The sequence below is a fragment of the Periplaneta americana genome, chromosome 12 (assembly GCF_040183065.1).
Source record: "Periplaneta americana isolate PAMFEO1 chromosome 12, P.americana_PAMFEO1_priV1, whole genome shotgun sequence".
Classification (NCBI taxonomy): Eukaryota; Metazoa; Arthropoda; class Insecta; order Blattodea; family Blattidae; genus Periplaneta; species Periplaneta americana.
This window is the reverse complement of record NC_091128.1, coordinates 98,814,861-98,832,051: the sequence shown is the minus strand read 5'-3', so window position 1 is coordinate 98,832,051 and position 17,191 is coordinate 98,814,861. Positions and strand designations below refer to the sequence as shown.

The following is a 17,191-nucleotide window of genomic DNA, read 5'->3' as shown; positions in this document are numbered from 1 at the left end:
CTGCTTGTTTTGAAGTTCTCACTAGTTGAAGTAGCCGCTTGCTGCAGTCGACGCTTGTCTCTCCTATTGCCAATTTTGTATGCTGCAGGAGATAATTTCACTGTTGACACTAAATCTCTCATGGAAATGTTTGCTGTACAACCCATGTTAAATTCAGTCACAGCAGAAGTAACAGCCACTTCAAGTTTTTTTTTTATACAAAAATTTCTTTTGGGCACTTCCGCCATATCACACTATGAACACTTTCATTCACATTTTGAGTTTTTCCTGCAGTGCACTTGCTAAGAAGTTCATCACTAGCTAGTCTACAGTACACTGGCATGATTTTAGCCACAACATCAGGTCGCAACACTGTCTTCATGGTTTTCAAGTCATGCTTCGGAACAGCTTCTTGCTTCGCAATGGCCCGGTTGAAGAAGCACCATGACTTTTCACCACTAGGGCATCTTGACTGCAGGGGCTTGTCATCCGTGGACATTGCATGGTCAAGTGTTGCATAGATGGCTTTCTTCATCTTGTTTACATCGGGGATATTATCAATAATGGCCTTTCTGTAGTAATTTTGCAGTCGAGGTATCATTTCTGCAGTCAGACTTCCCTTTTTTTTGCCTCCGATTGAGGAATCTGTCCCTCTCCATTCCCTAACAATATTCTGTAGACCTTTACCTACTCTCTTAGCAACGTGGTTCACACATTCTTCTTTTCTAATGTCAATGCCTTCACCATAAACTTGAAGCTGCTGAAGGTGATGGTGTGTTTTTGCATCCCCGTCAGACAATAAGGTTGTGTACCTCATATTACACAACCTAATGGACCGGATCCAAAGAATTTCTGCAGCTTTCATCTCCATGGCATTTGAAGATCCATCAAAATTTTTCTCACAAACACCAGCATATTTGTGACTTTGATACCACTGTTTATATTCGTCACTTGCAACATCCATTTTTTTTTTCTGTCTTTTCACAAGTACTGCAATATTTTGACATTATTTCAAAATCTAACACTAGCCCTGTTAAAATATCTATGACTAAACCTAAACCATACTTTGATGTATGTCCACGCTTCATCCATGTGCCATCGTATGACACACCAATATTTATAACATCACTATCACTAATAGAACTGTCCACTTCCATGTGAGCTCGTCTAACTGCAGAGTGAGCATTTCTCAACACATGTTGTCTAACAAGTTTGTTTTCTTCCGTCAGTTTTATCAGGTGAGAGTTGAAGGATGGTGAGCTCAAACCTGCCATACCCATAGCCATACAATGTTGTTCCATAGCAGAGTGTCCTTTTCCCATGGTAACAAAGGCGTTGACCATTCTCCTATTTACATCGAAGGGAGGTCGAGTTGACTTCAGTGTTACCTACCTTAGGGCTTGTATACATTTCATTCAACACTGTGTTGCAATTATAACACTTCACTATCACTTTAAATGCAAAGCCTGATGGTTCAGTAAGCTCAGCTTTTGCACTATCCATTCCACATTCACCACATTTTACTCCTTTATACAGTTCACTCCACAAATTTACATGCACTAATGTGTAGTCTTCACTACACTGGGGGGCACTTATATTTGAATTCTCCTGCAAGTTGCCATATTTTATCAACTTTATCTCACTAGCACTTTGTTTATTATTTGGTTCTTTTGACACTTGATCTTCATTATCACCAACTAGACCTAACACATTTTCTTGTTGCACACATTCCACAATAGTTTTGGCATTCTTCCACCTTATATTTGCTAAATTTTTAGCCCTATTAGCATATTTTGATCGTTTCTTGCCCTTATTATGAATGTCACTTAGTATATTCATGTTTAGAAAACTAAAACTATGCCTAAAATGCTAAATGTTGAGTTATACACTTGGTCTTGAATGTTATTGTGACGATTCCTAACCTAATGCACTTATACTAACTTATTCACACTAATATATACAACTAATTGAATACAAAATTAGTGTAAAACTTTAATAACATCCTAAATAACACGAAATCAGCAAAACAAGTATGAATATTCACGTACAAACGCACAAACTCGAGAAGAAACGATCCACAAACAATATTTTGCCATTCACAGTTTCAAAACAAAGTATTTGCAGGGCTGACAGGCAAGCTGATAGTGTATTCAGGAGTGACAACAAACTTAATTTCACTAGATACACACCAGAAAAAAAACTAGCCCGCTTTATTCAAATTACAAAGCTCAACATAAACTTTAGAGCTGACAGCTCGTTTAAAGGGCAACGAAGCATGTGCAAGCAGACATTTAAACGTCATGTGACACGGTTTAAAGGGCTCCCAAATAAAAAATGAGGCCATATTATGAAAGTAGAAGGTTTAAATAAAATTATGAACATAAAAACAAAAATTTGTATTTTTTTCCATTTTTCCACATTTTTCACCTGTTCGTTCCCTTAAGCATAATCAAAAAAATTAGGCAAGTAGGTCCAATGTGAAGACAATATTGTTAGTTTTCTTCAATTCGTCATATATATTGAGAATATGCTCCAAGTCATGAAACAGTAAGCCAACTCTATCACAAAAGTGTTTTGGAGCTATTACAGAAACAAGTGAGAAGGAATGATACTGTGTTGTAACAAGACCTGGATCCTGATCCTGCATCATGAAAATGCTGTACAGTGTAAACTTGTTAAGGTAAACTGTAAGGTTTTTGGCGAAATTCGACAGTCCTGTGATCCCCCCACAGACTTTTATCTGTTCTACAAATTTAAATTGCCCCTCAAAGGAAGATAATTTGATTCCACAGAAACAGTTTTTAAAAATTCAGAGAAAGTTCTGAATGCACTGAAGAAAAAAGGACTTCGAGGAATGCTTCTAAATGTAGAAAGCTGGTTGGAATCAATGAGTGCTGAAAGGGACTATTTTAAAGAAGACAACTGAGAACAGCATATAGTACTACTATTACTTACAACAGTTTTGGAACTTTTCAATCATAAGGGTATACAATAATAACAGAAAGGAGGTGCAAGCATTTGTTATGTCTTGCCCCATCTCCTCCAATTTTTTTTACATAGGAGGCTCCTGAAGACTTACACCACAGCCTGAGGCTTATTGTGCTTACCACTTCCTTGGTAAGAATGACTGTTTAGTCCTGTGAGTATCATGATTCAGTGCTTGATACCATTTCCTGACCCAGTTCTGACAAAGGCAGTGATTAACGCTCCTCCATCTCTCTGAGAGTTCTGCAGTATTCTCACATTGATGCCATTACTATGACGACGAAATGGGTCCAAGAGCAATGCCGAAAGTTATCCAGCATTTGTGCTCCAATAAACCCCAATGTGTGTGTGCGTGCATGCTTGTGTGTGTCTGTTTTTTATTAAACCCTTCCACATGCTCCATTACTGAGTAATACTACATGCAATTAATACACTTACATAAATCTTTACAATTCAACTTTCTTAAGTAAACTACACATCTTACACCAGTAAACTTTCACAGATAACATATTGTTGCTTATATTTTAACATTATTATTCTGTCACTGAAATAAGCTTATACTTGTTTTTCCTTGTCTTATATCCATAATTACGACTTAATTCTGATCTTATTTTGTTATTTCGACCACAATTATCTATGTTAACAGTACCAGCATAATATTTACAATTATTTACAAAATCTCTATTCACACCCACACATTCACAAAATTGGTATTGGCATAAGCTATTTACATATTTAAAATGCATCAAAGTCTATTGTTGCAACAAACTGTGCGAAGAATTTTCCATATCTGTGAATTAGTTCTTTCTCGCATGGGGGGCCATGAGCCACCATTTTGTCTTAGACCAGTCTTTAGTTTATCTCTTTGCAGTCGTATCTTGTTGCAGTCATATATTATGTGTTGTGTATGTGTGTGTGTGTGTGTGTGTGTGTATGTGTGCGCGCGCGCGTTTTTTTTTCTTCTTTCAAAGTGAGAGTCCAAGTTTCAGAACAGTACAGAACAACAGGTAATATAATTGTTTCATAAATTCTAACCTTTTATTCAAGCTACCATAACACAAAAACAAATAGACGTACCTGTTTATTGTTGCTGGCTGTGATTGAGAGATCAGAGAAGTAGCCATCCTCTAATGCAGGAAGGAGAGAGAATGACGAATCAACAGGAGGTTCAGGATCAGATGCAGCTACTCGTTTACAATGCAGGTGACACCAACCTTCACATGTCAGTAACATGACATCCTGTGGCTCTGGATGGTCAACCTTCAAGAACAGAAAGAGTTCTTATTTAACATTTAGCAATATATGAAGAATTTAACAAACACAAGCTACAAAATTGAACAAATTCATAGAAACAGCCACGAGTATTTACTTATTACATTGCTGTATTGTAACGTAACTTCAAGCTAAATGTACAGGTTTTCTATTCAAAGAATAATAACTCAAAAATAACATCAGAATTAAATCAATATGTTACTATGATTTCTAACAAAGGAACTTATATTTCATATCAAAAGATCTTGTGGAATACTCTATTTTTCGGCAGATTTTCTCCAAGTATTTCGGTTCTCTTACTTACTGGCTTTTAAGGAACCCAGAGGTTCATTGCCGCCCTCACATAAGCCCATCATTGGTCCCTATCCTGAGCAAGATTAATCCATTCTCTATCAACATATCCCTCCTCCCTCAAATCCATTTTAATATTACCTTCCCATCTACGTCTCGGTCTCCCTAAAGGTCTTTTTCCCTCCGGCTTCCCAACTAACACTCTATATGCATAACTGGATTCGCCCATATGTGCTACATGCCCTGCCCATCTCATACGTCTGGATTTAATATTCCTAATTATGTTAGGTGAAGAATACAATGTGTGCAGTTCTGTGTTGTGTAACTTTCTCCATTATTCTGTAACTTCATCCCTTTTAGCCCCAAATATTTTCCTAAGCATCTTATTCTCAAACACCCTTAACCTATGTTCCTCTCTCAAAGTGAGAGTCCAAGTTTCACAACCACAAAGAACAACCGGTAATATAACTGTTTTATAAATTCTAACTTTCAGATTTTTTGACAGCAGATTGGATGATAAAAGCTTTTCAACCAAATAATAACAGGCATTTCCCATATTTATTCTGTGTTTAATTTCCTCCCGAGTATCATTTATATTTGTTACTGTTGCTCCAAGATATCTGAACTTCTCCACCTCTTCAAAAGATAAATTTCCAATTTTTATATTTCCATTTCGTACAATATTCTCGTCACGAGACATAATCATATACTTTGTCTTTTCGGGATTTACTTCCAAACCTATCTCTTTACTTGCTTCCAATAAAATTCCCGTGTTTTCGGTTCTCTACCATTCTGAATTCAAACCGCCATCTTTATTAATTTTGGATAGTCTTTCTTGTTTAAAACAGTCATTAACACTTTCAGGCAGAACTTTTAAATACATTCTTATTTCATCATAGTATTTCCATGCTTGAAGAGAAATTGTAACATACTGCTCGAAACTTTTCATAAATTTCATGTGATGAGAGATTTGTTAGTTTAGGTGCGAATATTCATAAATAATAAACACTATCTTCAGATAACTGTAAACACTACTTGTACTGTGTACAAGAGCGTCCAAGCTCATAAACTCGCGATCATGCATATGAAACCACTGCAAAGTTTAGTGTAGACAAGAAACACAAACTGCTGTACTGGTACTTTCAAAGATAGGAGTATGTATTACAATATTATACTAACATAACCTATCTGAAAAATGTTTGTTGTCTGTTATAAAATTTATGTTTCATGATACCAATGTTCATCCCTATAAATTTCTGAAATGTCCATAAAGTATCTACACTTTGTGAGGACATAAACTCATAATTAGGCCATTCAAATTATTATTTTTCCATCATCTGTATGTACCTACTAATAAAAATAAATAGAAGAATGAGTAACGATGATGGTTAGTAAACGTGGTATATTATCATATGAACAAAGTTCTATAATTTTTAACTAAAAGTCTTTGTAGTATTACCATCTAAGAAATTACCAAGTGGACACTTTGAAATAAATGGAAATAGGACTATAGTCAGTTGGTCAAAATTTGATGTCCAAATAATACGGTAATTAACATAGAGTTAAGGGAAATGTTATTTCTTGAATGAGAGTTAAATGTATGACCAATTATATCACTTCCTACAGTACACCTACATAAAAATATCTTCATCTAAATCTTATGGAGGTGTATTTGGTGTATGAATTGCAAGGTATAAATTAAATCTGAGGCTCAAGTGCAGCTGTACTCTACAAGCTATCTAACAATCTGTATACTTCTCTTTTTTACGAAGGAAGGTTCCAAAGGCATAAGACCCTTCCCACTTAGTGGAATCAAATCAAACAGAATTTCATTTCACAATATATTTAAATGGAAGCTAGCAGAAAGTGGCACGCTGCACCATGTCAAATCGAATCGAACAGAACAGAATTCAGGACCTAGAATATTTATTCCACTGCCGGAACAAATTTTCTTGTTTCGAGTATGATTGTAAGCTCTCATGAAGCCTTCGTGAAAAAAAAATGAACCAAATCCATTCTTGGCAACTTAATTTGCTTACTATTGAAAGTTATTGCTGAAATAGTATGTATACAAAAGTCACAATTTAATATGAACGAAGTCCACACCTGTGGAGTAACAGTTAGCGCGTCTAGCCGCGAAACCAGGTGGCCCGGGTTCGAATCCCGGTCGGGGCAAGTTACCTGGTTGAGGTTTTTTCCAGGGTTTTCCCTCAACCCAATATGAGCAAATGCTGGGTAACTTTGGGTGTTGGACCCCGGACTCATTTCACCGGCATTATCACCTTCATCTCATTCAGACGCTAAATAACCTAAGATGTTGATAAAGCGTCGTAAAATAACCTACTAAAAAAAAAATATATATGAACGAAGAAAAATTAATAAATATTGTGCAGAATTATACTCTTTTGTACGACAAAACACAAAAGCACTGTTTGGTTCGATTCCACTAGATGTGAGCAGCAGGAGACTTTTCGTTTCAATTCGGCTTGATTCCGCTATGTGTGAGTGGGCCTTTACAGTGCAGCTTGAGACTTAGTGTGCTTACTACTCCTTTTCTGTAAATATTTGTAGCTGAATGGCCGCAATCTTGTACAAGTACAACAAGTCACACCGTGAATTTAACCTGGGCTATGGTATGGATGATATTTGAATTAGTGATGGCGAAATGAGTCCATGGTTCAACGTCAAAAGTTACCAAGCAATTCTGCTTCAATTGATAGAGGGGAAAACTCCGAAAAAACCCCAACCAGGATTTGAACCTGGACCCGCTCGTTTCATGGTCAGACATGCTAACCATTATTCCACGGGGAGGACCTGGGTGGTGTGTCATTCATGTTACAAGAAGGACTGACAAATCAGGGAATCTAGTTAGCGATAAAAATAGGAAAGAAAGAAGTACTACAAACATGTTATAAATTCGGGGGAAAAAAATGCACGCACATGCACACATGCACAAACATAAAGTGAACTGGACATAAACGCTGGTTATTACGGTGACTACTTACAGTACATTACAAGGTTAGATACCAAATATTTCACACAAGGCTCTACAATGAGTTGTCTAATGTCTTTAGCATGCGCAGTATAGTATATTAATTCGTTTTTCAATTTCATAGCAGACAATAAAATTATGAAAACATAGCCATTCTTTTGACTGTCAAACAGCAGTTGTTCATCATCACCTACAGTTATTGGTGGATTAATACAATCCTGCAGACTCTGCTACACATCAGGTAGAATTCATTAACCCAATCATATGATGATAGGTGAAGATAACTAGGATCCAGAAGTTCATGCTCTAAAAAACCCTAAATATGCATGTATATCCTTAAAAAGTTCAAAATATGTCAATAAATGAGGAATTCAAAGCAACAGATTTTTGAAATTTCAATTTATGAATGTAAAAAAAAAAGGTGAACTTTTCTCTTGAATTTAGGCCTAACCCCTTACCGCATTGTGGGACAGATATGGCACATACCAGTTTTATATTCATATAATTTATAATATAAGCATATAATATTTCAAACTGTATACTGGGACAGATATGGCACACGGTCAAGAATTGGATCTGACCATATGTGACATCAGTTGAGAAAGAAAGAACTACTTAAATTATTTGAATATTAAACCTGTGCGTGCAAGACTGTCCCAAGCGGTAATGGGTTAAAATATCAAGCAACATTAAACTTGTACAAATAGCCACTTAAATTATATTTCAACAGATTTTTCAATTGCATAGAGCACAAAAGCTAAAATTTCTCATTTCTTACAATTACCGACTTAAGTCACTGTTGCTTTTAATCCTTCACATATGCACTATTACATGAAGAGGAATTGCGTTTCCTGTAACAGTATGAATGCTATTGAGTATGAACTTACATTATTCCTTGGAGGTTGAAGCAGAGGTGGTTCCATTGTCTAAATTCAGCAAAGAGTTTGCAGTTCACAACCAATGTGTGGCTGAGGTTTTCAATTAAGATGCTTTTGAATCTTGAAAACTTCTTTCCACGACATACTAGGTTATTGGGGCGTATATAAATGATGTTAATTGTTCCGCGGACAGTGATAAATCTTTTGGTGTGATGGAAGATTTTCCTTCGAGAAAGTCTTCAATATGGCACAAATATTGATATCCAGAATTTTTTTAAACAATGTTAGTGATTTTTTCTTTAATTTTCGCCCTACACTGCTAGGAATAGAACTCAGATTAGATTTAATTTCTTAAAAAGTGGCTAGTAACACACCAACGGTTCCAGTGATGTGTTGCTTTCGGTAAACTGAAAAATTGAGCAACTCATTATGCAAATCTGGCTTTCAGGTAGAAGCTCCCTGTGAAGCAAGCTGGAATAATTTCAAGGAAAAAATTGTTCCGGGGCCAGGTATCAATTGTGGGACCCTTCACCTAGAGCACGAATGTTCCTGGGGTAGCTCAGTCGGTAGAGCATTCGTGCGCTAAGTGAAGTGTCCTGGGATCAATACCTGGCCCCGGAACAATTTTTACCTTGAAATTATTTGAGCAACTCATTGTTTGCCAATATATTTTGAATTGTCTCAATAGACGCAGTATTATTTCAGTCCAATGAATTAACCACAGATTAATAAATTAATTAATAATTAAAGAGATCTCTTTTAACTGCTTGTAAATGCTGAACATAATATAAAGCTACATCGAGCTGTGTTCCCTATTGGGTTAACTTTGGTGCTGGTGGAAGTGGCATATTAGGTGCTATTGATCTAAATAACTGAACTCTTCAATAGGCATTTTACAAAAATGTTCATTACGGGAGCATGCAAGTCAGCAACGTAGCACGTGAAGTTTGAGTTCCATATTTCATCACTGTGATTCACACATTCTATCTCCTATGCAGCTCTCTGCTTTTTGCGTTCATGAAGGAAAAAATTTTGTAAATCTTATAAATAGGCCTATGCTGTATAGATCTTAAAGTATTGAAAAAATTATAAGTATATAAAAAACTCAAAAATCGATAATTCGTATAGAAAATACGTCAACATATAGTTATACTCTCCAGGGAAAAGTACGCAAATGCATGAACTTCGGGGCCCTAATGATTGGTATATTTACTTTTAGATTTTGAAACGACGAAACTGAACGCCATGTTTCATTGCCATAAGCAGAGGCTCTATTCAAACTTTGTTTGCACCTTACAGTTCTCACTGATATATTTAAAGTACGAGGATAATGAAAGACACCACTTATGAGGAAACTAGGCCAGGAGATAATGGGATAGGGTGGCCAGTTCCTTTCCCACTCCATTGCATACATATTGCACTAGTCAGAGATGCATACAAACAATATTGTTCACCCTCTGATACATATTGTCAAGTCAGATGTACTGCCTGATAATAGATTTACGTATAATCCAGAACCTCAATCAGAGGAAAATTTAATAGTAAGAGCAAAAATAATTGAACTCCCGTAAAGATTAGTAATACACAAAATCAACATACAGAGTCCGCCAAAAAAAAAGTATACACTCTTTGCCAGACTGTATTGGGATATTGATATTGTCAACTAATTTGAATTACAAGTATTTTGTAGTATGGTCTTTCGCTCAACAGATGTCAGTACTTTCATCATGATAGTGAGAAAATATAATGGCTGGAGCATGCTTGACGTTCGAGCAGCAAAAATGCATTCTGAAGTGGTGTATGAGGATTGATAATGCCATTGAAGTGCAGTGTCAGTGGAGGCAGGAATACGAAACAGAACCCTCAAACCCGCCTAACAATTAAACACATTGTCAAGTTTGAGGTGCATGGAACGATTTGTAATATTCACAACAGAAGATCGGAAAGACCGCATAGAGCTACAAGTCCTGCTTTGCCAGCTCTCATGTTGGAAAGGTTTATTACTTCTCCACAGAAGTCTGCTACGCAATGTGCACGTGAATTGGGGATTAGCAGTACAAGTGTACGACCAATTCTGAAAGCTGCTAAGTGGAAAGTTTACATCCCATGATTACTGCATGCAATTAATGATGACGATCCTGATTGTCAAATGCAATTTTCCGAATGGTATGAGCGAATGGTAACTGAAGACGAACAATTTGTGACGAAGGAGTGTAGTCTGATGAGACCCAGTTTAAACTTAATGGAACAGTGAATCAGCATAACTGCATTTACTGGGCACAGGAAAATCCACATGTTCATGTGGATAAGGCGGTCAATCTACCAGGGGTTCATGTGTGGTGTGGACTATCATCTAGGGGCTTAGTACGACCCTTTTTCTTTGATGGTACTGTCACTGGAGAAGTGTACCTCGAAATGTTATGCACATCAATCTTACCAGGTGTATGTGAGCTTTATGGAGCTGATGATGAGGTCTTCTACCAACAGGATGGGACACCACCACACTACCACCTAGCCATACGAGCTTTCCTGAATGACAATCTGCAGGGACAATGGATTGGATGAAGAGGGCCCATTGAGTTCCCCCCACGGTCACCAGATCTAACCTCTATGGATTTTTACTTGTAGGAAACTGTGAAAGATCAAGTATATCGATGTAAGCCGCGCATGCTGGAGGATCTTCGCCAGGAGATTACAGTGATCTCCATTGAAATATTGACCGACATAGCTGCGGCGATCACTCGTCGTCGTGTTATGTGTCTGCCTGCCAATGGCAAACATTATGAACATCTAAAGTAAAGTAACTATGTGCTTAACTGAAGACAGTGTAATCAGGTAGTCAGTTCTAGTGGTATTTGAACCCATACTCAAGGGCAGCCCCATATGTCGAGTTCAACTCACTATTGCCTTAGGTATACTGATGGCTTTTAAAAAAAAGTAATACTTTCTTTTGCCTAAAAATGATACGTAATTTATAGCTAATGTTGTCAAAGCTATTCCACAAGAACTTACAATTTATGACCAAATGACCAGATGAAATAACTTGATCAGCTTAACCATGAAAACTAACAATATATTGACTGTAAGACAATATAAATTCCATCCATAAGAAATTAATTACAGGGTGGTGAGTAGCCTAATCTCACAGCAAATCCTCAGAGATCAGTACAGGTTAAACAATAAATTAGTATTATTAGTAGTGCTGTTGATCGATCAAAGTATTTAATTGATTAACTCTTTGAATTTAATCGATTAATCGAGTTTCGATCGAGTTGAAAAAATGTTTTAATATACTGTAATACACAATTACTGTTAAATTTAACTTGTGTTCGGTGATAAGCATAAGTATTAAATGTTTTAAATCTGTATATATTGTATCATTATATTACAAAACAACTATTTTAATTACATACTAACATATTTATTATGAGGCTTATAATTTATTGTGTCAATTTCTCCGATAAGTTTTGAGACAAATATAAATAACAGAAAGTATGAAGACTCACCTAGTTAATACTGCTTTATCCATGATTTTAAACATGTAAGTGCATTCACATCCTCTGAACTAAGTGCCGCTCTACGTTTAGTCACAATGTTTCCTGAATCACTAAACATGATCGTTCAATTTAAATTGAAACGTTTCACCGAGTTTACCTCTCAGATTCTCATATGACATAATGGAGTTTACACTTTTCACAAACCACAAAAAACTGATTTTTTTTCTTTATCAAACTAAACACACAACCTTCATATACAAACTCAGTATAGAAACTGCAACTGCAAAATTACAGCGGTCGAAACAGAAGACTGGCCCCTATTGTAATTGAATTACCAGAGTTTAGAAAGAGAAGAAGGTACTGGTGAATGTTACTTATGTCCCGCCCACTATAGAGACATAGGCCAGTTTTACATTAAAAATATTTAGTATAACTTGTTGCTTGTGGGCCATCCCAAACCCCAATCTCCACCCCTAAGAGCGCCGGTCCTTATATACCCATCAGTCAAGGCCTTCTGAGAAATAAAAGCAATTGACAATAGATATCTCAGTCATGACAACCTCATAAAATATCCTATCAATTGAATAATCGATCTTGCTATGTACAAGATAATAATATTATAATAACTGATTTTCTTTGCATTTTTTTAAGTCATCATATTAAACAGAGAAATGGAATAACTTCACAAAGCACGAATTAATAAATATATCACGCTTAATAAATTAAATTTACACAATTCTACTCAGTAAACAATTCGCAAAAAAAAAAAAAAAAAAAAAACTGTGGTTCCAAAGCAAAAAATGAATGTCAATTTTCGGACATAATGAGATTTTGCGATGTATGTTTAGGGTTGCCAACTCTGGTAAATAAAATTACCGGCGATTTTACACTTGCAGCAAATTTGCATGAATGAAAGTAAATAACTGAAAATGCCTTTGAATTATACTATGGAATAGTACACACCTAATCTAATCTAACCTTTCAGAATACTACACACATAATCTAACCAAACATAACCTTATATAATACCTTTCATATAATGCTACACATCTAATCTACCCTAACCTAACCCAACCTACCCTAACCTAACATAACTTCATATAATACCATACACCTAATTAACATAACTTAACCTTTCATATAATGCTACACACCTAATCTACCCTAACCTAACATTTGAGAATACTACACACATAATCTAACCTAACATAACCTCATATAATACTATACATAACATAACATAATTATAGCAGCCCCGATACCCCGCTTTTTACATCATGTGCTACACGTTGGATCATCATCGGGGCTTGCAGCCCCGATACCCCACTTTTTGAATCATGTGCTACACATCGGATCATCATGGGGGCTTGCAGCCCCGATACCCTGCTTTTTACATCATGTGCTACACGTCGGATCATCATAGGGGCTTGCAGCCCTGATACCCCGCTTTTTACATCATTTGCTACACGTCAGATCACCATGGGGGCTTACAGCCCCGATACCCCGCTTTTTACATCATGTGCTACACGTCGGATCATCATCGGTTACCCATTTCAGCGAGTACTGATGACCACTGCAAAATACGATAATTTGGTCCAGGGAGCATTCTCTTTTTGGCACAAGGATGATTTATGTAACATGTTTCTAAATGCTACGAACAACATAATTATATTATATTACTCATTTCAGTGAGTACTGACGACCACTGCAAAATACGACAATTTGGTCCAGGGAGCATTCTCTTTTGGCGCAAGGATGATATATGTAACATGTTTCTAAATTATTAGCCTTTTAAATAGCAGTACATTCTTTAATAAATCACTGAAAAACAAATGTGAATATATAGGATGTGGAGTGAGTACGAAATTATTATTATTATTATTATTTATTTTTTGGCGCATCATTTTTAAGTAAATATCGACAAATAAAAACTAACATGCCACATAACATTATTTTAAGAAATACAGGAAACAAGCATGAATAATATTCACCATTCTTAATGATCGTGGGATAGAAAAAAAACGTATGGAATAGAAATTACATACAAATGTGCTTGTAATAAACAATAAGCAAACCATCTTCGATTAATCATTTCAAAACAACGTGAATATAGCGTGGATTGTGTAGGAAAACAATTTCTTATATGTTGCTCCCAATGTGCATGATCGTTAGCTTATGAAAACAAATGAAAATTAACATGGCAAATAAACACTATTTGAAGAAAGATAGGAGATATTAAGTAATATTCATTGTTCCTAACGATCTTTGGATGGGCAATAACAATGAAATATGTATAAAATAAAAATTAAATAACAGGTGAGTGTATAAAAACAGTAAGTAGAATCATATCTGATTAATAAGTTCAAATTACTCCAGTTTAGTGTAAGAGTGGTCTATATCTAACGATGCCTCCCAGCAAATTACTTAATTATTTAAAAACAAAAAAAATCGTGTTAGAAGATTGAATTTGTGAATTTTCTCTGAAACTTTCCAAATATCTGTAGGCAGTCTTTTACATTATATTGCCGAAAATTGGTATATAGCGCACTGGCAGTGATAAAAGTGTGAAATATTCGTTCAGTGGGTGGTGGATACTCTACATTGACCGAAGAAGGTAGTAGTTACACTCTCACTAGCACACAGTGTAGACATGGCTATTTTATAAGGGATGAGGGGACGAATCCCAGAAAAGTATGTATTTCATATGCTAGGAAGATGAGCTAACAACAAGGTGGAACTTTTCTTGGAAAATCATAAAAATTAATAAGGGTTTCGCATTGTGTTTCAACTCTCAATAGAGATAGACTAGGTCACTGTCCTCATATCTCCATCTCTTTCTGAAGTGTTTGTCCAAAGATTTTCATTACGCTACCTGGTTTACAGTTAGAAAATAACAGTACTATTGTGCTTTTAAGTAAGCTATTTCTGAGAGAGAAATATTGTCGGAATTTTTAGTATGAGTTTGTATTAACAAAATAATAAATAATATCAACTACAATCGATTAATTTCAATCTACTCGATTATTCGATTAAATATTTTTGATCGATTAATCTTACAACAGATATTGGTCGATTAATCTTACAACAGAAATTGATCGATTAATCGATTAAATCCCACAACACTAATATTATTAGTATTTATTTATTTAACCTGGTAGAGGTAAGGCCATCAGGCCTTCTCTTCCTCTCTACCAGAGGTAATTAGGAGATAATTCTATCAGAACCATTTCTCTTTAACAACTGTTTAATAAGAATATTAGCCTATAGAGTACTAAACACGTGGTTTTACTTTCCAGCACCCAATAGGCCCTACTTTCCATAGAATAACCTAGAATTATTCACCTGTGGTACTAATAATGAATGGATGTATTGCCACCATACTGTCCACATCAGACGTCACAAGCAAACGGATGTTGCTAACGAGAAAGACAGGCTACGGCGCAAATTGGAGTCACAAGGTTATCATGGTCAAGTCATGCTCATCTTGACAATCGCCTAGGCCTAATATAAATACAGGTGAAACGAGCGTTGAGCGACTTCCGCTGATTTTGAAATAGACAGCGACGCACTTGAACTGCCAACATAGAAAACAAGAAATCACACTCAATCGCTTTCACCTTCATCTTGACGGGATAATAAAAGCCTAAACTAACCTAACCTAACCTTATTCAATGTTGGCCATGTTATGACTAAGAATGTGATGTCATGCCGTAGCCTGTCTTTATAGTTGGCCACGGAAATGGATCACCATTTAAACACCCTCTCTCCAGAAATTTTCACCTCCATTGGCACTAAAACTGCATGAGGACGTAGGCCTATGTGTATTTTTTCAGACTGCTTTAACATGCTAATAGGCTATAGCCTATGCTTTGAGACAATAGCTAAGTTACTTATAGATTCCTCTCTTCTTTTTTCTTTCTCAAGTTCCTTGTATTTTCGAGTTAAATGTACTTGTCCATTATTTGCATTCCCAAATCCTGGTAAACCTAAGTTGTTGGCAATAAGCCCTAAGTATATTAGTCCTACTTTACTTGCTTACCAATTTAACATTTATAATAAACAAGTTAATTTCAACACGAAGGAGAAAAAGAGTAAATCACTCAGAGAAGTATCTTTAAATAAAATAAATTTTACATAGGCCTATTCCCCAAATCAAATCAAGGAGTTCTGAATAAATTTTGCCGAAAATACGCGCCGTCAGTTATAGTAAATAATTACCGATGTCTGAAAGATTACGATAGACTGAAACATAATCAGAAGTACACTATACAATACATTATCAATACAATCCATATCTGTAACATTTTGATCACCTTACCCTGAATTCGATGACATGTCCAGCATATACTCCAAATCTGACCACTACACCAGAAAGTGATGTGCTGTATATTTCGTAAGTTTCACAGCTAAATAATGGAATGGCTTCGGTCTCTTCTGGCACTGTCCATATCACATCCCCACTCTCATCCAAACGGAAAAGTGTCCTAAAATAAATGACATGTATTTTAACAACTATTTTCAATGGACATGAAAATTTGTTTTAATGGCAATAAAACATTGCGTATTACGATATCCTCACCCTTCTATTCCTGTTTTCTCTGTATTACCCGACTGTGAAATACACCCCACGACCTGAAAAGAAAAGTGATAATTTTTACTCTTTATCAGATGAAGACACAACGCGTATTATCGGCTATGAATTTTGACAGCAGATGACAAAATTTGCTACGCCCATTCTGTTGTCAAACGTCTCAGGACTGACTCGGTATGTTTACACTACTACAATATCAGTTACAATCATTCGTATAAACACTCCTATAATATGTTATTTTAAAAATAATTATAAAAATAATATTTAAAAACCATACTTTACAGTTTATTTACCTCCCATGTCCCAATGAAGGAATGGGCAGCCATCACGACACTTTATCTTGCCTGAAGTGACGATAGGTAGCAGCAGCTCAGTCACTGTGCTTTGATACAAGTGCAGCTGAAGAATGTTCCATTAGAGATCTAGGATGCCACTGCCGTAAAAAACCATACAAACCCTAGAAAGTTCTGGGAATCCTAGACGCTTCCCTATTGTGTTTAGTGTTAGGAACCCTATGACGAGTATAAATAACGGATATGAAACCAATATAAATTAAAATACTATGCTTGTAGCCAATCTCTGCACACACACGCACATTTCTTTAATTTCTGTATATGTATCTATTAAAGGCAAAGATTAATTTCCAAAGATAAAAATTAAGAGAGTGCGAAAGAAGAAAACTATTTCTTTCAGCTTTTCAATCTTT

General features: G+C 35.9%; 1 protein-coding gene across 1 annotated transcript in view; it reads right to left on the bottom strand.

Annotated features, from left to right (window-relative positions):
• Positions 1 to 16,854, bottom strand: part of LOC138710706 (uncharacterized) — a 75,581-nt gene extending 58,727 nt beyond the window's left edge. Inside the window, exons 1-4 of the mRNA XM_069841773.1 lie at positions 16,779 to 16,854; positions 16,474 to 16,526; positions 16,213 to 16,378; positions 4,042 to 4,224 (exon numbers count right to left, since the gene is read on the bottom strand). Of these exons, the coding sequence (XP_069697874.1) occupies positions 4,042 to 4,224; positions 16,213 to 16,378; positions 16,474 to 16,526; positions 16,779 to 16,811 (435 nt within the window). The 5' untranslated portion in view covers positions 16,812 to 16,854. The remainder of the gene's footprint in view (positions 1 to 4,041; positions 4,225 to 16,212; positions 16,379 to 16,473; positions 16,527 to 16,778) is intronic.
• Positions 16,855 to 17,191: the final 337 nt, after the last annotated feature.